Consider the following 26,301-nt stretch of genomic DNA (forward strand, 5'->3'; position numbering starts at 1 on the left):
GCGCGTTTGTAGCTAATTATTCAACATCTTAAGTCACGATTATTTCTAACTCATATACGTAGATCTACATACACTTAGACAACCTGCATTTAAATTAGTAAAATTATTGAAGCTTCACAGAAAAGCACGTTTCTATATCTTATAGATCTCGTGCTTCAGGCAAAGTCAACGTTAAATACTTAAGATCCTAAAATAACTATAATAAAAGAGTGAATTTAGTTTCGAAACCCGGTTTAATATATGAAAATTGGGTCTTAACTGTGTCGTTGATGCAGTTTTATTGTTATAACGATTGGATACCATTATGATAAAAATTCAGAGATCGCGTGACAAAACTCGGATCGATCGAAATGGACCCGACAAATCCGCATATTGCAGATTCTTGCCACCAATTTGTAAATATTTTAGTGAAAACGGCGCCCGAGGATGCTTGGTGTTACGATTAAATTGGTATTTGCGTGATAATTTCAAACTTATCCGTAGGCTAAAGTGTTGTTCCTGCGACCGAGTCCACCTGCCCGATTTGATTTATTATGGATTCAGTATTAATTTGATATCCCTTTTTGCCGAGGCCCCTTGAGCTATCTGAGCGAGCGAGTGGAGGTCTGCCCAAGCCCTATTATGTGGTGGTCTCGGGCGAATCATAATTGCATATGAGCGCCGAGATAAAATTATGTTCAATGCGAAAATATTTTTATAAGGACTTGCTTGGCAAGCGACTCTGTCCAGAGTAAATTAATGATTGTTTTATAATATCGAGGAGTATTTTTAATTGCATGCTTATTTATCAACAGCCTCTAAGACGCTGCTTTATATCAGCGCCCTTTTAGAAGTTTGTTTATAGCAGGCGCTAAAGGTTCTCTACAAAAGTTTCATGAAGGTTTTAATATTAAGTTGAGGTTAAAGCACGTAGCTAACTGGTAGGTAAGTTAAACGAAACGAGTACATGCGCAACAAGAGCTAGTTTCACGTATAACCCGTAAGTAAACCGGTGAATTCGTAGAAACCTCGAACACTTATTACCTACACATCTGAGTAATAATATACTCCAACGTTTAACCATACAGGCAATCTTGATTTCGGAATAACTACACTTTAGAAACTAAATGTAATTACGCTAACCAGTCCTTTTGAATATTAATGCCGATAGCCGCATCTTCGAAGTGATCGGCTCATTATTTGCTCACTTTTTATCGAAAAATTAAGTGGTCGAAAAGTCAGATCCGAAACTTTTTTCGATCGATGGCGAATAAGCCGCGGTCGTTACGTTTCTTATTTACGTAAGGTAGGTTGTTGTTCATTAAATATTCATGAAAATTTATCGACGAAGTTCAATTCTTGTACGTCGAGAAATTTTCGCATGGGATATCGTGGCATGTTTTTGCGAGAGTGATGGATTTTTGCGAGTATAATTAACCGTGGTGTTTCTTGTCCTCATATCGTGGACCTTCGCGTTAAAGGCGTTGTGGTTTCGGGTATTAATTATGGCGGGATATAATAGCCTGGTATTATGCAGGTCTTGTGCGGTGCATCTCGATTATACGGCAATCTTTATGTGCTCGCGACAAAAAACGTAACCACGGATAATTACGGCGGAGCTGTGATGATCTCACATTCCTCTCCATTTTTGTTGCTGAGGACAAATATTTAATTGTTTTAACCTCCATTTATTGTAGAAAGACAACGTCCATCATTTTAAAACTGGATACAGACACAGAGGCACTCAATATTTTATCAAATTTTCAACAAATTGTTACTGTACATCCTGTTGTTTGGGATATAATAAAAAAAAGACAAAATTAATATTTTGTAGATAACTTTTTAGAACTAAACCGGTTCATCAATTTAAAAATACAGTTTAGGCAGCTTTTAAGATCGAACTGTGTCTAAAATCTTAAAAGCATTTTGTAACTACAATTCAATACCTGACCGACAACTCTGAAATGATAAGGCAGAGCGAGAGCGAGAAGTATTAAATTGCCTTTGAATTTGAAGGTATAAAGCCGGTAACGTCAGCATAGGTAATCAAGGTAAGTTGGAATGTTAACGTAACACTAAATAAAAACCGCGGAACTTAAGTTCAAACAAAGATTAATGTAAAAACAATTCAAATTAAAAATGACATTATGCCTTAAATACTTTAACCGAAACAGTAGAGAGAACAATGAACTTTTTTCAATTTATTTTGTAACATTTGCGCAATTTAGTTATTACTTTATTCCAAATAACAAGATGTTATCAGTTAGGTTCCTACTTAGTATATGATGGTTAATAAAGATCTTTAAAAATCAGTTTTAAACAGTAGAAATAAACATTAATAATTAAATAGGATTGCGACAGAAATTTCTGTATAGTCTATATAAGATACTTTTTTTTATCCAATCGTCCCTAAATTGTCTATCGCACCGATTGTTACTGCGGACTCTACCAATCTTCTTACATTGCCGAGCCGACCAATAGAATCGGATGAGTCATCAGTATCTAAACTAATTACCAAAAGGAAAAAACACGAGTTAATGTGAGACGAAATCTCAGTCAGGCATTTGGTTCCATCAAAAATCATTACATCCGTAATGCCATGCTCTGTTGTTGAGAATTTTGTTTAAGAGGAGGCTAACGCAAAATTGTAGTTCTTATATTGCCTTTTTACACGCGTTAATCAAGGGCAAATGTCATGAAAAAAACACACGGAAACTAGACTACATTTGCAAGGGCAGACTCCAATGAAATCCAAAAGGTTATTTGGTTCAGTAGAAACAAATTACCAAAAAAGTCTTAATTGTCATTTATTTTTAGTTGAAGGGCCATCGTTACCCTGCATATCATAGCAGTATAATTTTAGTATAAAATAGCTAGTGATATAGCCGAGGGATCTGACGAGCAAATTTTTAAACAAAAGTATATTTTCAAAGTAGGTACATAATTGAGATAAAAGGTAAAAACTCGATCAATGGCCATATATTCCGTCCCAAGTTTCTTTCTAATTTTTCTAATTTTCTGGCTTTACCTTTTCGTTATAGGATTTGTATAGACACGCCGTATTTACAATTTAACCAACTCGATATCTTATTGAACAAACAATATTTAAAATGTAAATCATGAGTCATAGATTCTCCGATACTTTGACGAATTTGTAGCTGTTTCTGTGGATTTGTATAAGTCTGTTTTTTGGGAAAATACGAAGGCCGATTAACAATAGGTACATTTATTCGTTGCTCAAATTAAATTACTTCTGTCAATTCATATAAAGCTCCTTTAACTACTAATGGTTATTTGACTGTATCATAGCAGTATCTAGAGATCGACGAACTTGATTGACGCGATAAGATTGACGAGGAATTCCATCAAAAAACTATACCAAAGATCTTTATCACTGATATTATTGTTTTACAGCCTGATACCGAGTTCTAAGTAAATTGACGTAAAAGTGTTAAAAGGGACTTTACAGCGTTATCGAAGTAATTAAGGATAATCTTTGTGCTGGTTTACTTAAATAACAGCAATAAAATTTAAATCCTTTCATTTCTTTGTGTCTAAAACAACAACATAACGCGACGCAATATGTTGCTTAATGTAGTTCATCCAAAAACTACTACAATTCATACTCAAGAAAGCTAAGTGCAAAATAAATTCTAGCATCCGAAACGTAAATAAAAATGGTAACTAATCCTTTGAACTCCGCATAGCCGCATCTAAATTTAACATAAAGGTAACCATCATAATTAATCAAGACGGACTTCCTAGTAGCCAACTACAACAATCGGGTAACTTTATAAATATTTCGTTTCCAAGTAGCGGGGCGGATGCACACTCGGCTTAACATCTGCAACTCGGGTTACACCGGCTGCGTTACGTGCATATAAATTAGAATTTTAAACGTATAACTATAATCAGCGCGGCAGAAAATTAAAATGTGCAAGAAGCGGATACAGCGGCCGTAATTACCAGTTATTATACAGTGCATGCGTTGACTACCTGATATAGGCTCCGCATTAGGTATAAAAAGCATCGCGGCAAACACACATTTGCATTGGCGATATCATACTTTTAAAGTTCTACGCGAAGTAAATATCATTTTTAGTGCATACTTACTCCATCATTGAATTCTACAGCTCATGTTCCCTTAGAAACCATGAGCGGTTGAGTTTTCATACTGAATTGATATTGAAGCAGAAAAGCATGGTGCCTGTAAGTCGTCTTATATATATGCTTCACCTAACAGACAAATTTAATGATGTGTAAGTGCATGTCTTACCTGTGGTCTCGTAAGTGGTCTTGCCGACGGAAAGCCTTGCCGCAAATATCGCAGGAGTAGGGCCGCTCGTCTGTATGCGTCCGTTCGTGTATCAGCAGATTATAGGACTTTGTAAACTGTCGGTTGCAGAATTTACATATAAATTGCTTCTTCGGTCTAGATGCTCTTCCTGGAGCTCTTAAAAGCCGTCTATCTAAGTGAGGATGCATTTGGTGCGGTCCAGCCCCGGGTGGAAACAAACCCGCCCCGGGAAATGTGAAACTATTGGTGGCAGTTGGAGATGGCCCGGGAGCCCCAAGGAAAGCACCAGGCGGGCCGTATATAGGCGGTTGTGAAGAACCATCTGTCATAATTCCTTCGATAGATGACGCACGGTGGTGTGGTATGAGCATTGCTGCAGCAGCTTCTCTAAGAGCAACTTCTTTCCGCTTCTCAACCATCATAGCCATCAGATCAAAGGAATTCCTTTTTGGAAAATTGCCCGAAACTCTATCGGGAGAGCCTTTGGCTGGTTCAGTTCTGTCCCGATCTAACATTCTTTCTCGTTCAATAATCTCTGAGGGTATTAAGGCTGGATGCATTTCATTCGGATACATCATTGGATGCATGGCTCTGGTTGGGACAACTGGGACAAAGGCCGATGATTCACGATGGTTTGATGAAAGCAGTGAGCCTGCAGTCATCTGTCGATGATAGGGCAATGGTGGGGAGTCAAAGCTTCCGCTAGGATTTCTCCCGCTAGAAGACGGCCGTTGGGGCGCTCTTTCAGCTGAACTTGCCAAGAACTGGTCATGCCTCGAGCGTAATGGGGCCGTAACAGGTGTGTCTGTGACAGGGCGCGGTGTTGACGCCCGAGATACAACCGTGCTTCCATTTTCCGACATCACGACGTAAACTTAATCTGCAAATAGAAAAAAAAAAAACATTATTTTGGATGTTACTTTGTAGCTTCGTGATCTGAGATACGAATGTGTTTATTTATCTGTTCATAGTTCACGTAGGTCACCTCACTTGTGTTTTCCGACCGATTCTTATCTATATTGGCTTTCACTTGATCGTAAGTTTGATAAACGATCCCAATCCGACCGGTTGCATGTTCATAATCCCCCACCAGTTAAAAGCTGGTGTTGACCATTAAGATTTATGGATCGAGAAACATGCTTAATTAAGTAGCTCTACATTGTTTCCAAGTATCTATTACCATAAAATATTCATTATTTCTCACGTGGTCTTCGTACATTTTTCAAAGTGCCGACCGAGTGGGTAACAATTTCATGCAGAGTAATTGATTCCCAAGAGTTCTTGGTCTCCCGTTGACACTGTCGCTGCGTACAACAACGCCAAAGGTAAGGAATGATAGCTACATGTGTATAGAAATAATGTGACGCTTTACGCAGCGTCGGCGTCAACCGGACTTAGAAGAGATGGGGTATTTCTCTGTAACTTTTCTATTCCGTCCACACAAAACAACTAGCACCTTTGCAGTTAATTAGTGTACATTGTACAAATTCAAGAAAGAATTCCTTAATGTGGTCAACCGATAATTTTGAGAGAATTCTAGAAAAGTAATCTATTAATTATTGCCTAATGCATCATTCATCAGTTTCGATTCCGATCAATTCTTAGCTTCTGGTGATATTAGACCACTTATTAGACATATAAATGATGATCTAATTTATATTTGAATACCAGTATTGATGTCGATTCATTCATGAATAAAGTATGATCACAGTTATTCATTAAGTATAAAACCAAACGTTTTTAGGCAAGATTATAAAAGAGCCAGTCAAATCTGGATTTATAATTCTTGGATACCAATTACACGCATATAATGCTTGGTAAAATTGTCAAAAAATTGTCAAAATTTTACAAAACGTATCATTTTAAACCAAAACAGGATACTCTACTGGATAGGATAGGCATGCTAATAAATAATCATCTGTTTTTAGGGTTCCGTAGCCAAATGGCAAAAAACGGAACCCTTATAGATTCGTCATGTCTGTCTGTCTGTCTGTCCGTCTGTCCGTCTGTCTGTCCGTCCGTATGTCACAGCCACTTTTCTCCGAAACTATAAGAACTATACTGTTGAAACTTGGTAAGTAGATGTATTCTGTGAACCGCATTAAGATTTTCAGACAAAAATAGAAAAAAAACAATACATTTTTGGGGTTCCCCATACTTCGAACTGAAACTCAAAAAATTTTTTTTCATCAAACCCATACGTGTGGGGTATCTATGGATAGGTCTTCAAAAATGATATTGAGGTTTCTAATATCATTTTTTTCTAAACTGAATAGTTTGCGCGAGAGACACTTCCAAAGTGGTAAAATGTGTGTCCCCCCCCCTGTAACTTCTAAAATAAGAGAATGATAAAACTAAAAAAAATATATGATGTACATTACCATGTAAACTTCCACCGAAAATTGGTTTGAACGAGATCTAGTAAGTAGTTTTTTTTTAATACGTCATAAATCGCCTAAATACGGAACCCTTCATGGGCGAGTCCGACTCGCACTTGGCCGCTTTTTTTCTTTTGACGTGTATTTTTTTTAATTCTCTGATATATTTGTTGTCTTCAAAACAGACTCAAACCCGTTAAATCTATCTTTCTCCGTTATTTAGTATTTGTATAAGCTGACACAACATCTCTACAACGAAATGAAATCTCTGAATAGAGGGCTATCACCAGATTTACGATTTGTCCGTCTATTACCAACTGAAATTAGTATCACGGGCCAGGGACAATAAAACTGACGCTTCGCTTTACTGCCGTGGTTGTATAGCGCGCATGTTTTCATAAGATTTCCGGTCCCTGCGACTCGTGTGAGATTTTATGTCTTGCTGAGTTTTAATGACTGGTAATCCTACTGTGATAATTATATATTTTAATGCAAACGAGTCTTTTACGGAAGTCGCAAAAGAAACAAAGTAAGCATTCATGATCCTCATCCTCACATACAGTTGCCTGTTCTCATTTTATTTAAAATACATATATGTATTATCTTTGGTGTCTACTTCATGTTGAACTATTACAGTCAAAACTTTTTGTACATGTCAGTCACCTACAGCTTGGAAAGATTAATCTTAGAATCAATTTATTCAAGCGAGATCGAAAACGACGGCGTGCCAGGTCCACATTTCACTACGCGTTGCCCGTTCTACCGTAAAAGCCTTCTGATTTTCCATCCCTTTCACTCGACCATCTGGCGTTCATTATTCTTTCTCGCTTGCACTAAGGTTACGGCTGATCGAGTTTCTACCATCTTACTCGCTCCAAAGCGGTGAAATACTTTTATTTCGACTTTGGCTCGAGGATTTTAAAGATATGAATATGTATTCAGACACTGCAGTAAGTACCTACCAAATGGCGTCGGATGTAACTGTCATTTCAATAAAACTTTTAAACGAAGGTTTTCGTAATCAGGCTGGAGAGTTTAAAGCCAAACGGCGGCAGTAAACACTGATAGCAATGAGGTTTCTTGGGAACCTGTTCAGAGACGGTTTACATTAATTTAAAAACCTGGCTTCGTCCGTTACTAAATGTAGTACCTCTATGTATTTTATGAAGTTGCGCATACATACCTATGTAGTTCAATTAACATTTTTAAGCAGGAACTGTGATTTATGATAGGGTATCGTCATTTCTCACTGAATATAACATTGTGATCCTGTTATTATGCAAGCAGATGACATTAATTATCGTCACATAATTAGTATGTAGGTGGCAAAAGCTCCAGTTACAATTATTGATGTAGTTGCATCAGCAATTGATCCTCTGTATACTAATTAATGAGAACTTGCAAGCAATTGTGTATACATATTTGAATTGTACTTCATTTGTAATAAAGAACATGCCTATAAATAATGAAAATCTTCCAATGGAAAGCCTTGAGCCTGAGCCTCTATCTAAATTACAAAACTATTTATTATTCGTTTACTTATAGTTACCTACAAACTTAAAATTTGTACTGAAGAAATAATTGTAGTCAAAAACTTTTCCAACCTTTTGAGTCACGTAAACCATTATATATTTATATCCAAACTTTGAGGACACAATTAAGTTTGGTTAGATAACTCATTTATCTACAAACAATTAAGTTTATTGACGGCATTTTACAGCGCAGAATTAAAAGCCATCACCGCAAGGTTTTGTTCGACGATAAATATCACTCGAGATATGTGTGATTCTAGTAGATTACCAATCTTATCAGTTGATGGTGAAGATTAACTACTATTTGTTCAGCAATTAAATAACCTGATGCTTCTACCGTGTTACTGGTAGGTACGTTCGTAACGTTTTAGCGGTTGCTTTTGTACTGCGATAACGGACCATTATCGTCGATTATTTTGACATTGTGACTAACAACAGCTTTGATAGCTTTTCAACTGTTCTTTAAAAGCATTAGGGATAATGTTTGGATTATATTACTTAATCTGATAAGAGTATACATCACATCAGTGGTATTGGAGTTGCTCAATGTTGTATTTCAAAGGAAGTGGGTTAACATACCAACCAGAAGGCTTTACGAAACGGCGAGGGTGTTGGTAAACGCCTCGCTGCTAAATATGTAGATTTGCTTGACAAACATTAAAGGGGATATAAAAATACCCCAGAGCTAGAGCAATCGTAGACTGACCAAACAATAAAGAGATGAACAGAAGTGAGAAAGCTGTATAACTGTCCCGCTATGATGAACCATGCTTTGAAGAATAAGGAGGCTTTGTTGACTTAAAACCGCAACGCTTCTTTACAATAAAGACTTTAATGGGATTGTTATCTCTACCTACAGCAAAAAGCATATCACAGTAGGATTATTATCATAAATTCTCAGCCTTGACAACTGAACCGAGACAATCTTACACCTAGATAATTACTGCGAAACACAGTGGCAGGAAGCATTTAAATAATCATTAAAGACAACGGTGTAAAGCACAAGAACAATGGGTAAGCCGCAGAACTCATTCTCAGAATTGTTTTATTTTCTACGGCGTCTGCTGTATAAACAATAACACCCCTAGTCACACACATGACTTGACTATAAAACAGGTAGCGATAATCAAGTGCACCCTGCCTACCCAATTTATTCCACATCCGTTGTATTAAATTACCCCATAAATAAAAAAAAACTTAACAGAACTCACAAGGCGTCGACGGGTTGGCCGATCGATCGTCAGATGTCCAACCCTCCGGTAGTCAGGTAGTTGCCCACAATGTTTCCAAACGCAAGGTCCGCAGACCCACAATAGAGGCTCATTGCAATTTTTTGTCACATTTCACAGTCCAACCGCAGTGGCTTCAACAGGTGAATAGGAGATTAGTAGATGCGAACATAACAATAGCCGCACTGCACAGGTCATAAAACAGTTAATAGGCACGGTGAGTGAAAAAGTTACTGAATATATTTATCACTTGTCACATAATGTCACGTATCACTTCACTTATGTTCGGTTCACTGTAATCCGTTTTATGGAATTTGGTGGCGTTTCACTTAGTGTTTATCTGTGGCGTGGCATGCGTAGAGGCTGCGCGTGCGTCGTTGGCGCGCGACTGGTGGGAGTCAAGAGCGTACTACCGCGCCTGCGTCGGAGGCAGTAGCGCTCCCGTAGCGTCGCCCCGCGCACCCCCGCCGCCCGCGCCACCAGATCGAAGCCTTCTGCCTTCTGTCACTGTTTTACTTTTGGAGCGATAAAAAAGGGATATCTCTGGATTGTTTATTTTTCGTGTTAGTAGCTTATAAGTCACGTAAATTAACGCCGCCCGGTTCGTTCACGAATATCGTTCGTCCTTGCTAATTGATTTTTAGCGTCCTCAACAGTTTCATTTTATACACAGTAAGAGGAAAATAAATAAAAGGCTTTTTTATATTTTTCTCCTTTATTACAACGAAATCTATCGATATAGTCACATAAATATTTAAAAAATCACCTATTACACAAACATGTCCCTTTCTGATTCCCAATCTATTAATGAAATATGGGGCTTAAATTGTTAACAATATTAAATTTCTGTGGTTACTACAATATGGCAAAACCTATATTATCAAATAAATAAAATTTATATTGGCAACTTCCTTAATAATAATAATCTGGCACAAACTTTTCCTAAATAATTTATACTTTTTATAAGACGACGATTCAATCAAATAGGTAAATAGGTATTGATATTATTCCCTTTTCTCATATTTCCCTTTTTAATTACTTACTGAACACATTATAATTCTATTTTTATCTTAAACGTTTCGATAGTTCTATGAATTACAAATAAACATTAAAACTATATTTTATAATGTGCTTAAATATTTTTTGCGATTATTAATCAGGATTTCCAATTTGCTTATGCGCTAAACACTCACTAATATAAGGCTACTCTATTTAACCGAATACTGTTAATATTCAAGTCTTTTATTTATTATTTTAACATATTTGAGCTTTAACGTGATTATTTATGTACATATATCATCGTCATGGATTTAAATTCTCTATTATTTATCAGATTAATGCACGATTTAAGTCACCTAGTATGGACCACGTTCTAATGGGGAAATATTATAGTGATATTGAATACGTGTGATTCTTAACATACGTTTTTATAATCATAATGTGATGTACCTATTACGCATATTCTGTAACCCACTAAACGTTACGGTACTTACAATTTGTACAAATGAAAATTAAATTAAGAAATTTATACGTTAATACAAAAATCACAACACTGATAACAATCACGAATTTAATAAAGATCTTAATACAAGGGGTTACAGATACATTACTTCATAAAGTTACATCGATTGTGCTTCGTAAAGTCAATGATTTAATATTTCTTAATTAACAGACTTTGGCACATCTATATTATTAGGAATATTGTATTTCTGTCTCCTAATAAAATTCTTCTACAGTACACAATACACAGTGAATGGGTTCGTTAGAAATATTTCCATCTAAATTAATTACCCGCACCGAAAACTTCTCTAAATCTCTATTATAAATTTTAACATTATTTAAAGTCATCACTTCGTGACTTCGATACTTCATTCATTCAAATACACCAATTTTGCATATCAGCCTGTGTCCACACATTCATTCTTAACAATAATAGCATCATTTTTGAGAATACGGTTAAATTTTTTTTTATAAGCCTTCTAGAAGCGGTATTTACAATAAATTTAGCTCTTTTCTTTCATTTAGACTAATTCTGTAATTAATACATATATGTTGCTACTTATAATTTCAACAATTCAATTCACGAGCTTCATTTTGAAACCGTCTTAAATTAATTCAATTGTTTACTTTATATTTTCTTTACTTTTCACATATCACACCAATGCAATTATAAGTGCACACATATGCATACCATACGCATCATTGCTTTTCATTACACAGATTTTGCATTCGGAATGTTATTTTAGTCAAATGTTATTAGGTACGTACGTAAAAATGACAATTCATACCGTTCCGTTTTGTATGCCGTTATACACTGCTATCTTGTTGTAAATACATTTTCATTTTAAAACATGATTTTGTAAAGGTTCGATTTGGCCTCCAATTTTCCAAAATTCAATACTCGTAAATTTAAAGCTCTTTTTGCTGAATTAATAATAATGTTCGATGAATTTGTTATTAAATAACAATGATTATGCTAATATTTTTACAAAGTTTTTAAATATTTGTCGTAAAGTTTTATTTCCAAGTCCAAATATAAGGGGACTTCTAAATCTTCTAATCAGTGGTTAATTGCAAAAGGTAGCTTTAAATCGAGGATTATCCAGGTAGGACAAAATGTCCAGTTAAAGTTGTAGGTAGATTTTTTACGATTTATAATATAAGTAGTTCAATTATCTCTTTAGTAGGATTCCAAAATTTTAAAACGAATTTTGATTTAATATTAAGATCTGAAAATGGTAACCGCACGTGCAAGTTTTAAATAATTATGAAAAAAAAGGTATCGGGAATTAAGGTGAAAATTAATAAAAAAATAAAAATGATTAAAAATAATTATAATTGTGTCTAGAATATAAAGAATATGTAGGAGTCCTCTAAAGCGAGACATTGTCGTCAACCAGCCTTCATCCATCGGTCTATAGAATATTCCAGAGCCGCCATCCATCTGCAATAGAAATACCGGTATTTTTAATTACTGTATGTAAAACACAGAAACACTTAATAAAATCAGAAATTATACACCATTCAATATTTATTTTAAAAATTTGGATACATATAGGCATGTTCAAAAACAAAACATGACAAATCAAATTGCACGATGGGTACCTACTTAGTCATCGGATTTGTTTTTAATTAATAGCAGGGAAATAAAAAAAATATGCCTTTAATATGCCGAAAAAATATAGGTAGTGACTACTACCTATTTTAGAGTGTATCTGGGTCTACATTCAGTAGGTAGTCTTGGTCTTAAAATTGTGAAAAATTTCCTGTAGAATATGATTTGATAGAGTTGGCTTGGTCCAACTCTAGCATAATGCTATAGACTAGAGATCGAGTTAATTTTACGACTATCGTCATCTCCACGCCCAAATTTTTACGATCCACTTAACGTCTTATCTTTAACACAACACTGAAATCTAATCTCTTACACTATAAAAGCATTTTAAACTAACCGTTTCCTATCCATTTCTGACTCTGTGTGGAAATAGAAGTGTCGCTGCTTGGGCTCGGTAGGCATGACTTCGAAGGCGTATTTCTTGCCTCCTGGCGCGCAGGTCTGAACTCTGTACCCGTGGAGACATGCCATACCTGAAAAAAAAAATGTTTATTAGTTACCTTTATCAAGATTTTAAGGCGATTTAAAAACTAGTGTGAATGTGATGTGAAAAACATTTTTCACACCTCCTATTCAGAAAAGAGCTTGTTCCTCCCTGCTAGGAGCACTTTTCTGTTCTAGCACACTACTTTAAAAAAAATTTGCACATTCTTTTTTTTATTTGATTTTTTTATTTTCTTCATAGTTGATGTGAAAAGCAGTATGTGTCACACGGTATCAAAATTATTTCGTCTTGGGCGTAAACTCTTGAATCCCTCATTACGCTCAGGATTCTATTATAATATTATAGAATCTTAGAAACCTCTTATATTAAGCAGATTAATGTTTTAATTAATATTTAAGGGCTTAGGAAAATGCAAAATGAAACCAGTGCCATGGGTTTGCGCTTAAAGGGAGGATGTTAGAATAGATAGTTAAACGCAAACTAGCAACACAGTTTTGACATGTATGTGTCACATCTTTATTTAAAAAAAATAAAACTTCTTCTTGTCTTTGTCTTACATCCGATGGTTTCATTTTGCATTTTCCTAAGCCCTTAAATATTAATTAAAACATTAATCTGCTTAATATAAGAGGTTTCTAAGAGGTTATGGGCTATTTTTACCTCAAATAATTAAAATTAGTGTTTTACCGATAAGTTTCGCGGCTCAGTTGTCAAACAAGTTAACTTAACCTCAAAGTGCCCACGCGCTGTGTGGCAAGTTTTTATCTTTTCAGCAATTTCAGCCTAAATTATCATTAAATCATGGCTGCGCAAATATCAATGGGCACAATTGAGAAGTTAATTGGCAGGGAAAATTACCCGACATGGAAATTTGCGGTCCAAAATTACTTGGAACATGAAGACTTGTGGGACACTATCGAACCAAGTGCCGGTTATGTGGCAAACGTCAAGAAGGATACTAAAGCAAAGTCGAAGATAATACTTCTGATTGATCCAATTAACTACGTCCATGTACAGGAGGCGACCACGGCGAAACAGGTATGGACTAAATTAGGACAAGTGTTTGACGACTCCGGGCTCAGTAGAAAAGTAGGTTTATTAAGAGATCTGATATCAGCCAAGTTGGAGGACAGCTCTGGTATTGAAGAGTATGTAAATAAAGTAATGACAACAGCTCATAAGCTTAGAAATATTAAATTTGTAGTCGAAGATGAGTGGCTTGGTACTTTGCTGCTCGCTGGCCTTCCTGATGTCTACAAACCGATGATTATGGCTATTGAGAGCTCAGGTGTGTCCATTACAGCTGATTTTGTAAAAACAAAGCTGCTCCAGGAGGTGAAAACTTCAGATTCTGCAGCGTTATATGTAAACCATAATAAAACTAAAAATATACCTAAGTCTCAGAAAAGTTCACATGGAAATCAACAAAAGAAGGGGCCGAGATGCTATAATTGCAATAAGTACGGCCATTTTAGCAGTAACTGTCACTTCCAGAAGAAAAATAAAACAAATACCCAAAATAATGGTTATTTTGCCGCTTTTTCTGTTGCAGACAATTTGGATGAGAACCGCTGGTATATCGATTCCGGCTGTGCTTACCACATGTGTAGGGACAGAAACTGGATGTACAATGTTACTTCGTCAACAGTAAGTAGCATTAAGGTGGCAGATAAGGAGACTTTAAAAGTGGAAGGATGTGGTAACGTGAACTTACAAATAAAAGACTCCGAAGGCAAACCTCAGACAATTCAGGTTAGAAATGTGTTATATGTACCTACTCTGGCTACTAACTTACTTTCTGTGAGTGAGATGACAAATAATGGCTGTGTGCTTCAATTTGAAAAAAATGTCTGTAGAGTCTATCAAAATAAAAGACTGATCATGACAGCTTATAAGTGCAATAACATGTATCTTTTAAAAGAAATTTCTGTAGCTCCGGCATTTTTATCAACCGTTGAAGAACAAGATATAAATATTTGGCATCTTCGAATGGCTCATCTGAACTTCACAGACTTACAGAAAATAGTTGATTGTACAGAGGGTGTTAAATTATCAAAGAAAGGCAGCCAAGTCTGTACAACCTGTATGGCAGGTAAGATGAAACGACAACCATTTAAAAATATTGGAACCAGGGCTACTGAACCTTTGCAACTAATTCATACAGATGTTTGTGGACCGATGGAAACTAGCTCTATAGGAGGTTCCAAATATTATGTCAATTTTATTGACGATTATAGTAGGAAAGTTTATGTTTATTTTATGAAAAACAAGTCTGAAACTTTACAGAGCTTTAAGGATTTTAAGAATCTAGTGGAAAATGAGACTGGAAAAAGAATAAAAATGATCCGTTCTGACAATGGAACAGAATATGTTAATAAGGAATTTAAATTATTTTTGAATAAATTCGGCATACAACATCAAACAACTAATCCTTACTGCAGTGAACAGAATGGGATGGCCGAGAGGATGCACCAAAATCTGGTGCAAAAAGCTAAATGTTTGATTCTGAATTCCAGGTTAGAAAAAGCATTTTGGGCCGAGGCAGTATCCACGGCTGCTTACATAATTAATCGGTCACCAACCAAAGCTCTGGACTACAAAACACCATATGAAATGTGGTCTGGTAAGAAGCCTAATATTGATAATTTAAGAATATTTGGTTGTCAAGCCATGGTTCATGTGCCTAAAGAAAAAAGACAAAAATGGGACCCCAAGGCGGTCGAAATGTTATTTGTTGGATACTGTGAATACACCAAGGGATACAGATTTTATGATTTAAAGCAGAGAAGAATATACAAAAGCAGGGATGCTGTTTTTCTTGAGCACAAAGTTCAAAATAATAGCGTTATTGTACCATTATCAGAACTGCAGGAAGAGGAGACCGAAGACTTGTTTCAAACAGTTGATACTTCTAGTGAACCTTCTGACACATCTGAGCCTCAAAATTCAGCCGATACGACTCTAAATGGGAGCCTTAAAAAAGAATTATCTGAAGATGAGGATACTTACTTTACTGATAATGCCGATGAGGAGTACTTACCAGATGAAACACTAAGTGATGAATTATCTCGTAAAATGACGCTAAGGCCAAGAAATAATAAGCCTGTCACCTACTTATGTCAAGAAAGCACGAGTGGTTCAAACCAAGCAGTAGCTTTTTTTGCAAAAGAGCCAGAAACACTGAAGGAAGCTCTTTCAGGTCCAAACGCAAAAGAATGGAAAAATGCCATGAGTAATGAATATGAGTCACTCCTGCAAAATAATACATGGACGTTAGTACCCTTACCAGAAGGCAAGAGAGCCATTCCGTGTAAATGGGTCTATAAAATAAAGACTGATGCCAAGGGCGAGATTGTACGATACAAAGCAAGACTGGTCATTAAAGGTTTCATTCAGAGAAAAGGAATGGAATATAATGAAATATTTGCTCCGGTTGTTCGTCATACTTCAATCAGATATTTATTAGCATTGGCAGTCAAGTACAATTTATTCATTGAACAAATGGATGCGGTTACGGCCTTCTTACAAGGGGATATAGATACAGAAATATACATGTACCAACCACCGTCTTATGAACATGGAGAAGAAGTATGCAAGTTGAATAAATCAATTTATGGCCTGAAGCAGGCGAGTCGACAGTGGAACTTGAAGCTTACATCTGTGTTAAAGGAATTGGGACTGAAAAGTTCATCAGTGGACCCTTGCATATTTCACAAAACATTTGAAGGAAATATTCTAATTGTACTCATTTATGTTGATGACATATTGATATTTTATAACAATGAACACATGGGTCAAGAAATAAAAAAACAATTAAAAAGCAAATTCGACATGAAGGAGCTTGGTTACATACATCATTTTGTCGGTTGGAGAATTGAACAAAATTCGTCTAGAAGTGAAATTTATATTGATCAGACCGCTTACATAGAGAAAATTCTGCAAAGATTCAAGATGACAGATTGTAATCCGGTGCATTCACCATGTGACCCTAGCATTAAATTGATCAGCACAGAAGATGAAAAAAATATACTTACAAACATACCTTACCAAGAAGCAATTGGAAGCCTGTTGTATTTATCCCAAGGGACCAGGCCGGATATATGTTTTATAGTAAACAAATTAAGTAGCTTTAATAACAAGCCAGAACAGCAGCACTGGCTTGCTTTGAAAAGAGTGCTGCGATATATTAAAGGTACTAAGGAAATGAAATTAATATATAGCCAAAATACTGAAGAAAAAAGAACGTCTGGCTACTGTGACTCTGACTGGGCTTCAGACATTAACAGCCGAAGATCTTGCTCCGGCTACACTTTTTTGTTTCAGGGTGCAGCAATATCATGGCGTTCTAAACGTCAAAACACCATTGCGCTTTCAACCATGGAAGCAGAATTTATGTCGCTTGCTGCTGCCATACAAGAAGCGATGTGGCTCCGACACTTGGAGTCTGAATTACATTATGATGTTGGAACATCATCGACTGTTATATATTGTGATAATCAAAGCGCCATTAAATTTGCAGGTACAGAATCCTATTGTGCCCGCAGCAAACATATAGACATCAGATACCACTTTGTTCGAGAGAAAGTAGCTAAAAAGGAAATAGAAGTCATCTACCTTGGAACCGAGGATATGGTGGCTGATGTCCTGACCAAATCCACTTCACAAGTGAAAATTCAAAAATGTTCCAGTGCCATGGGTTTGCGCTTAAAGGGAGGATGTTAGAATAGATAGTTAAACGCAAACTAGCAACACAGTTTTGACATGTATGTGTCACATCTTTATTTAAAAAAAATAAAACTTCTTCTTGTCTTTGTCTTACATCCGATGGTTTCATTTTGCATTTTCCTAAGCCCTTAAATATTAATTAAAACATTAATCTGCTTAATATAAGAGGTTTCTAAGATAGAATCCATCGGTTCATTCAGGATTCAATGTACTTTGACGGAAATATATCATTTTGATCCCTTGTAACACAAACTACTATTGTAGGTCGATACATAGGGTACACTTGGGTACACTAAAGTAAATTGGGTTCATTGTTAAATCTTATGAAACCACTCGATATAAAAAACAGAACAATAAAAAATATTTTGGTAGACGTTTTAGTAATTAAGTATATAGTAAAATGAGTCAAATACGATATGAAAAGCGTGGTTCATGGTGAGGCAGTAAGTGCCCCAAGTTAGTTAAGTAGTTAGTTAGGGTAGTTATATACCCACGTTGCCATTCAAGCTGTATAAAAATGTGGATACTAATGTTAAGGCACCGACTCTACCTACAAACTTTTTTTTACATTTAGCTCTACAAAATTGTGGCTTTCAACTTAATAAAGCATAGATACACGTTTTAGAACTTGATTTTTAAGTATACTTAGGACCCTATCATTATGATAAATAAGTGTTACCTACAGGCTGTTCTCAAAACGACAGTCAAATCTTTTATCGATTGTAAAACTTGTTCTTATTGCAGTTTGCGTATTAATGAGGACTGGGCTCTGATTACCATCGCCAGAGGCTGGGCCCAGGCGGTCGCGTGTTACAAAGCGGCGCTATTCCCATAGCTTCTCGAGTCGAACGCTTTGATGATCCAGCATAAGTCAGTGTTTACCAATTGCGTATAACTACATATTTTTAGGCATCACTTGATTATTACAGGGAACTGCCACTATGGGCCCGATTCGGATTTTGTAATAGATATCTTTTAGACATCGCCAAGATACGATAACGATATGTTTAAGATCTAACCTGTCAAATTTGACATTTCCGCTATTCTGGAGATACTCTTGAACGATTTCCACAAGATGTTACTTAGAGATCTAATTCACATCTAATAGATATCTCACACGATCTATCGTAAAAGTGACATTGGTTGCCCGAATTGCGCTGCAAAAGACAACTAGTTGAAATCTAAACTATAACGTACTACCGTAACGGATCTAGTACGTGTCGTCTCTTGTGAATATCTTGAAGTTCGAATACGCCAGTATGACTCTTTCTTTATTTATTTATACCTTCTAAATGCAAATGTCAAAGCCTTATTATATAGGTAAGTACATACGTAGAAATTTCATATTTTTTGAAATAATAAATACATATATTATAAATACGGTACATGTTTTTATTTTGCATGTAATTTGGATGTTATTATGGCGTAAATTATTTGAGAAGGTACAATTTATGGACTTTGTTTTATGTTTAAGCTTGGAAAAAGAGTTCTTTCCAAATGTTTTTCTTACCTTTATAAGCAAATAGCTTCCCCAATGTTTTATTTTTTTGATAAGGTACTTAGGTCTAAGTACACGTCTCAAAATGACACTGGTTTTTGAAAGCGTTCGACTCACCTTTGTTTGCTAAGCAATCGTAAAACTCAGCGAGACTAGCGTAGAATCTTTTGCGTTATCGGCATTCCGAAGACTTGGGATAGCAAATATGTCATTCTGAGCCAAAAGAAACCTCTATACAATTTCGCCTTAAAGAATTTAACAGACATTTAATTACGAATTTTACCTGTAGCCATTTTCCAAAAAAAAACAAAGGCTGAGGTCGCATAATTTCGAAACATTAAAGTGCTGAATGTTTGGCGTTGTAGACATTCCGATACAAGGATATTAAATTAAGTAATTAAACATGCGTGAAAGAAAGGGCATGTTTTACTTAAATTTTTATATGCTACGATCAGTCGCTAGGATTTAGTTATTTCTTAAACAAATTCAAGTTTTTGACTGTACATTTTTCTGTGAAAAAAGCCCTAAAGTTATTATTGTCTCACCCACGTCTCACCATATTCCCCGTTAACGCAAAGGAACGTTTCCAAAGAGTTTGAAAAAAGTGTTCACAATATTTGTACACAATTTTTCGGTTCGCAGACACACTTTTTAGAAACCCTGAGCTAAAACGCAAAAAAATACTTACCAAATGCATTTTTACTGTTGCCCTCGCTATAGAAATAAAGGCAGGCGTCCTTCAGTACGCAGTAGCGTTTGGCCCACGACTTCCACTTAGAGCCCAGCTTCATCAGGTAGCCGAAGCAGTCCGGACGGGGTATTGAGGATGGAGGTAGCTTCATGCTCCTCATCGTTACTTCGAGCCAACCGTCACGCTGAGGAACAAATATTACAATATGTACCTATTGGCCTTATTTAATAGCAATACCTAATCGGTAATGCCTACTCAATTTAAACTGCATGACAAAATATGCTAACCAATAACCATGTCAAACCTTAGGGACATTACATCTGACGGTTATTTATAAGGGAGCTAATTTTGTTTTTTAAACATTATTGCAACAATATTAAATGCCAAATTCTTTGATTTTGATTGTCATTGTAAAAAAGTGCGTGTGCTGTATTGAAGATTCTAAACTCCACTAACACTTCATAATTTAGTTTAGCTTGATAAATTTTATGCGCCTAAATGCTATAAAAAGTATAGTAACCATTTTTAACCTACATAAAACCACGCCATCTCGCGACACTGGTTTGTAATATCTACAAACGTAGCTCAACGTGTCGTCAGACCGGAGACTAACCGAAGCTTTTCCTAAAAGCTCCACGCAAAATGGAGTCGCTGAGCGTCAAGAGACAGTAAACATTTTACCGCTTACTCTTTATTGATCATTAAGCTTAATTTAAACTATATCTTACAGTGCCTTTCTATTGTCTTACCTGATTACTAGTATCAATAGCATGTGCCAAAACAGCGCGCCATCTAGCGGCAGCCTCGGCACTGTCAGCAGCTAGTTGCAAGCGGTTGCCGCCGCCGCGCTGCAGTCGGAAGCCGTGCGGTCTGCCCGCGTCCTCTTCCGTCAGTTGGTAGTTTACTAGCATGAGCGCTCCGACGGGGTGAATACTCTGGAAAATTATAAGACAAAATGAAGGAAAGGTTGGATTCATTTGTAACAAGTGGATTAAATAAGATAAGTTCGTAGTTCTAGGAAAGAGAAGAAAATTAATAGCTACATTTTCATATATCGCCGCCTTAACATTATTGTAGACGATGATTGTAGATTTTAGCTATGCCTTTTTATACTTTTATTGCATTTGTTGTACTCGGTGAAACCGTGTTCATTGTAATGAAATTCCATTGATTCCTTGTAAAATATACATAATTAGAGTTAGACAATATATGCAACCATCGAGATAGGAAAATGAACATACACTGGTGCTAGTTTTGCTCTATAATATATCTGTAAGTAATTGAACCTAATGGAAGCAAAATGTGTATAAAAATAATAATACGGCACGACGGTACCGTACGACGGTCCGGTACGGTGTGACGGTAGATGTCGCTCGGGTCCCCTTGACCCATATGGTGGAAAGATTTGCTGGCTATGGATGAGGTCTTGGCGGCTCAGATGGCAGAACGCTGGAGTATCGATCCAGAGGCCGTGAGTTCAAGTCTCACCCAGGACAGTAATTTTTCCACTTTTAAATGTATCCTAAGATTAATGTGACCGTTTACTAGTCAAGGATAAAATCAGCTTACAATTAGTAAGCATACCTGCTTAAAGTTGTCTTCATAGCATACATTTTATTATTCGTTGCATAAGTAACATTAAGTTGCTAGATTGACGTTAGAGTCGAGATACCATAATAAATTTGAATATAATTTTAATATATAATATAATTTAAATATAGTGAAATATAAGTAAAAATACAAAAAATCTATAAATAATTCTATAATAAGTATTTAAATATTATTTGAATATAATTGATGTCTATATTGTATCCCAAGTATGTATTGCGAGCATAATTAACTCTTCAAGTGGCAGGAACTGGCTTCCGGACAATTTAAGTCATTTAAATCTGAAATTCGATTAATTGAAATAAAATCGAAATTCCAGCAACTTAAATATGACATATGCCACTTGAAAGGTTATAGAACGATGATAGAATAATATGTGACTACATCTGACAGCGATGAGGCAAGTCCAAAGTTACGTTTCGTTAGGTATAAATGGCGATAAAAGTAGATTTGAGCGACCGACCGATCCCAATTCCTCCCGGGACCAGTCTGAAAATCAGCGCGGAGCCCTATGGCACTGCACATGCTGAGATTGGGACCCTTTGCCTCATCATAGATTTAAGTTATATAGTATTATGTTAAGTTTAGTTGATAAGTTTAAGTTTATTCTGTATTTCTAGTTTTTTTTTTCCTGTTTGTTTTGTAAGGTGTGGCAATAAAGATTTTTTTTTTTAATTTGTTGTTGTAGCTCCAAATAAAATAATTATAACTTATAAACATGTTAGGCAGATATATAAAAGTACAGCGCCATCTAGTGGTGTCTTTGACTGAATCAAAGTAGTGGTGTTATCTCAGAGTCAAAATGTACCTAGGACCGCGCTCCTGAAATCCATGATCATTATTTAGATTCTTACCGAATCCGTCTTATAATAATACAGGCAGTTGTCCCTCTTCAGGACGAACCACCGTCTGGTCCACCGCGGCGGGTGGTGCGGCCTCAGGGGGGCGGCTCGCCATAAATAGCCTGAATAAAGGGCTGCTGGGCCGCTTTCGTGGGCTAAAGAAGCTACCACTTCACATGTTCGTGCTACCTGGAAAGTGAGAAGCGATGGAAATTAAATAAGTTTATCTGTCATAATATCAACTGGCAGAACAAATTATTATTGCGATAGGAATGTTAAATATTATACCATTTATTTGATATTAAAGATTATAAGAAAAATGCTCCGTGCATTCTATGTATTAGTAGAGTTGGTAGAGAATGCCATTTGGCATTAAGTCCGCCATTTGTACATTTTTGTATATATTTTGTGCAATAAAGTTTAAATAAATAAATAAATATTATTTGAACAAGATAGGTTTTGAGCGACCATATTAAATACAAATATTTTCTTACCTCTAATTCAAGTATTTCTGAACCGGAGTGCGCTATTTTTACTACTTCTGAATGTGTTTTGTCTAATACATTGATACCTGAAAAAAAGATAATTAGCAGTTAGTTCTTAAAGATATTTACAAGAGGTAGGTGGGTGTATTCTACATGTATGCTAAAAGCAATATACGAGGAAGTACATGACCATAAACTAGGCTCTGTATCTAGCTTCAATGTTAATTTTGTGGGACATCGAGGTCGGAGAGCGTGCGAATTCGATCAAAGACACGATTGGCTTGCTCCAGTGATTGACAAAAGCATAAGGTCATGACGGCTGGTAGATAGATAGTTTTTAAAAGATACTCAGCAACATTCGGGTTAATAACAACTTTGACGATATCGCCGACCTCGAGGCAAGAGGTCTCGGCGGGCCTGTCGGGTTTGGTCCCTGATACGACAAGTGACGTTCTCCCGTGGTTGTTAAACCCCACTGACAGCTGGTTGATACTCATCGCGTTACCAGCTATGAGGATATCGCCGACGTCGAGGCCGGAGGTCTTGGCGAGCGTGTCGCGTTCGACCGCTGACACGACTGGCTTTCTCTCGTAGTTATTAAACCCCAACATACTGAAAGCTGATTGATACTCACCATTGACAGCTATCACGATATCGCCGACCTCGAGGCCGGAGGTCTGGGCGGGCGTGTCGGGTTCGACCGCTGACACGACTGGCTTTCTCTCGTAGTTATTAAACCCCAACATACTGAAAGCTGATTGATACTCACCATTGACAGCTATGACGATATCGCCGACCTCGAGGCCCGAGGTCTCTGCGGGCGTGTCGGGTTCCACCACTGATACGGCTGGCTTTCTCCCGTGGTTATTAAGCCCCAACACACTATACAAATCAAACTCATTAATGGCTGGACTCACCATTTACAGCTATGACGATATCGCCGACCTCGAGGCCGCAGGTCCAGGTGGGCGTGTCAGGTTTGATCGCTGACACGACTGGCTTTCTCCCGTGGTTATTAAACCCCAACACACTGAAAGCTGGTTGATAATCACCATTTACAGCTATGACGATATCGCCGACCTCGAGGCCGGAGGTCTCGGCAGGCGTGTCGGGTTCGATCGCTGACACGACGACTGGCTTGCTCCCGTGGTTATTAAGCCCTAACACACTGACAGCTGGTTGATACTCACCATTTACAGCTATGACGATATCGCCGACCTCGAGGCCGGAGGTCTGGGCGGGCGTGTCGGGTTCGACCGCTGACACGACTGGCTTTTTCCCGTGTAGGTACCTATATAAATCAAACTCATTAATGGCTGGACTCACCATTTACAGCTATGACGATATCGCCGACCTCGAGGTCCGAGGTCTCGGCGGGCGTGTCGGGTTCCACCGCTGACACGGCTGGCTTTCTCCCGTGGTTATTAAGCCCCAACACACTATACAAATCAAACTCATTAATGGCTGGACTCACCATTTACAGCTATGACGATATCGCCGACCTCGAGGCCGCAGGTCCAGGTGGGCGTGTCAGGTTCGATCGCTGACACGACTGGCTTTCTCCCGTGGTTATTAAACCCCAACACACTGAAAGCTGGTTGATAATCACCATTTACAGCTATGACGATATCGCCGACCTCGAGGCCGGAGGTCTCGGCGGGCGTGTCGGGTTCGATCGCTGACACGACGACTGGCTTGCTCCCGTGGTTATTAAGCCCTAACACACTGACAGCTGGTTGATACTCACCATTTACAGCTATGACGATATCGCCGACCTCGAGGCCGGAGGTCTGGGCGGGCGTGTCGGGTTCGACCGCTGACATGACTGGCTTTTTCCTGTGTAGGTATACAACCCAAACACATTAATGGCTGGACTCACCATTTACAGCTATGACGATATCGCCGACCTCGAGGCCGGAGGTCTCGGCGGGCGTGTCGGGTTCGATCGCTGACACGACGACTGGCTTGCTCCCGTGGATCCGAAAGCCGAACTCCTCATTGCCACGGCGGACGACGACTGTTTTGTCGCTTTCTGTAATGTGAATAATAGGTGTTTTACAGAACGTTTATAACTTATTATTATTCTTCTTCCTTGCTCCTTCCCACTAAGTGGGATCGGCTCTCCTAATTATGTTGCGCCACAAGATTCTGTCAAGTGTTGTCGGGTCGTGTAACAGAACGTTTATAACGTTGGCTCAAAACAAATCTTGATTAGGTATGATTTTAAAGTAGTGTAATAAAATTTAAATCACGTTTTGACGTTCTATTTAAGTATAGAATAGGCCAAACGTTAACGATTCTTGTTCGAATTGAGTGTATTAAAACTATCAGGTGAATATGTTGAGAAACTTAAACAAGAATGAACGGATCTAAGGCAACAAAATTTCAGAAGAAAATAGCTACCTATTATAAATAGTTACAATCTGAATTCCAGCGACGTGCCCTTGTAAAATATTTGCAAAGATAAAATGCCATTCGAAACACGTGTAACTAAAGTGTAACGAGGACGTAAAATTTACGTTTATGTACCCTCATAAATTATAGTAAAGGTTTCTTTCTGATTGCAAACCCACAAGACGTTCTTAATCGTTTTCTAGGGCTTTGAACTTCAGCTGCATTAAATTGTAATAACCGCGTTTATAATTCATATCGCCTTCATATAAATTTAACGTTCAAAGCATCGTAAATAACTTATTGGCTATCAAAAATTATAGCAACATTGAAGCATTTCATTCCATATTCAAGAGTTGCAGACAAAATTAAAATTTGCAGACTTCCATTTCGTCTACTATATTTAGGATCTAAATCAAGGACATGACTTGAACAACTGACCTATTATTTATTCGATTATCTAAATAGTACGGTTACATATAGACGGCAATAAACTTCAAGAGAGGTGGCCATGACATAGTTTTCACCCGCACTTCGCGCGGATACACCAGTCCAAATATTTGTGTACAATACTTTGTGCTAAATGATTTGGCAAAACACCAAATTGTCAATCATGCCTCCTTGTTTCATTCATACTATTTGTTATGCGGGTTAGACGTAATTTGTTAAGTTCAACTTTTTAACGATCCAATCGATGATTTTGATGAGCAGTAACATAAACATACCTATCACACTAAACTTTCACTAACTATTACCAGTACACAATTAATTAGTATATTATTGATAAATTTATTTAAATACAAATAAGGTAGGTACTTTATATTTATCTTTAAAATTGAAGGAAATATACCTAATATACCAAATATTTAACTGAAATAGCTCGCGAGGTTTTTAAATGTATAAGTTATTGGCCATTCAGACCAGAGGGTATAACAAAGGTTTCACTTGGAAAGACCTAATTGACGTTAAATTTAAATCGTAATTTTTAAAGGAACCCATTTTTAAGAGTGTCCATTGATTTTTTTATAGATATTGGTACAAATTGGAAAAAGGTCTTATAACTTAAATTAATATTGACACCAAGAT

The 26,301-nt window shown here is 37.0% G+C and overlaps 2 protein-coding genes across 4 annotated transcripts in view; both read right to left on the reverse strand.

The window, feature by feature from the left end:
• Nucleotides 1-9,829, reverse strand: part of LOC134654107 (protein bowel) — a 32,552-nt gene extending 22,723 nt beyond the window's left edge. The window contains exons 1-2 of the mRNA XM_063509534.1: nt 9,398-9,829; nt 4,256-5,156 (exon numbers count right to left, since the gene is read on the reverse strand). Of these exons, the coding sequence (XP_063365604.1) occupies nt 4,256-5,139 (884 nt within the window). The 5' untranslated portion in view covers nt 5,140-5,156; nt 9,398-9,829. The remainder of the gene's footprint in view (nt 1-4,255; nt 5,157-9,397) is intronic.
• A 2,411-nt stretch (nt 9,830-12,240) lies between these two features.
• Nucleotides 12,241-26,301, reverse strand: part of LOC134654115 (serine-rich adhesin for platelets) — a 381,264-nt gene continuing 367,203 nt past the window's right edge. For 2 of the 3 annotated variants that reach the window (XM_063509543.1, XM_063509542.1), the window contains one exon: nt 24,648-24,856. In XM_063509543.1, coding sequence (XP_063365613.1) covers nt 24,687-24,856 — 170 coding nt within the window. In that variant the 3' untranslated portion in view covers nt 24,648-24,686. Of the gene's footprint in view, nt 12,360-12,867; nt 13,004-19,886; nt 20,074-20,638; nt 20,825-22,351; nt 22,529-22,833; nt 22,911-24,647; nt 24,857-26,301 lie in introns of those variants that run through there. The other variant, XM_063509544.1, reaches the window with a different exon arrangement.

Source organism: Cydia amplana, chromosome 14 (genome assembly GCF_948474715.1).
Source record: "Cydia amplana chromosome 14, ilCydAmpl1.1, whole genome shotgun sequence".
Taxonomy (NCBI): Eukaryota; Metazoa; Arthropoda; class Insecta; order Lepidoptera; family Tortricidae; genus Cydia; species Cydia amplana.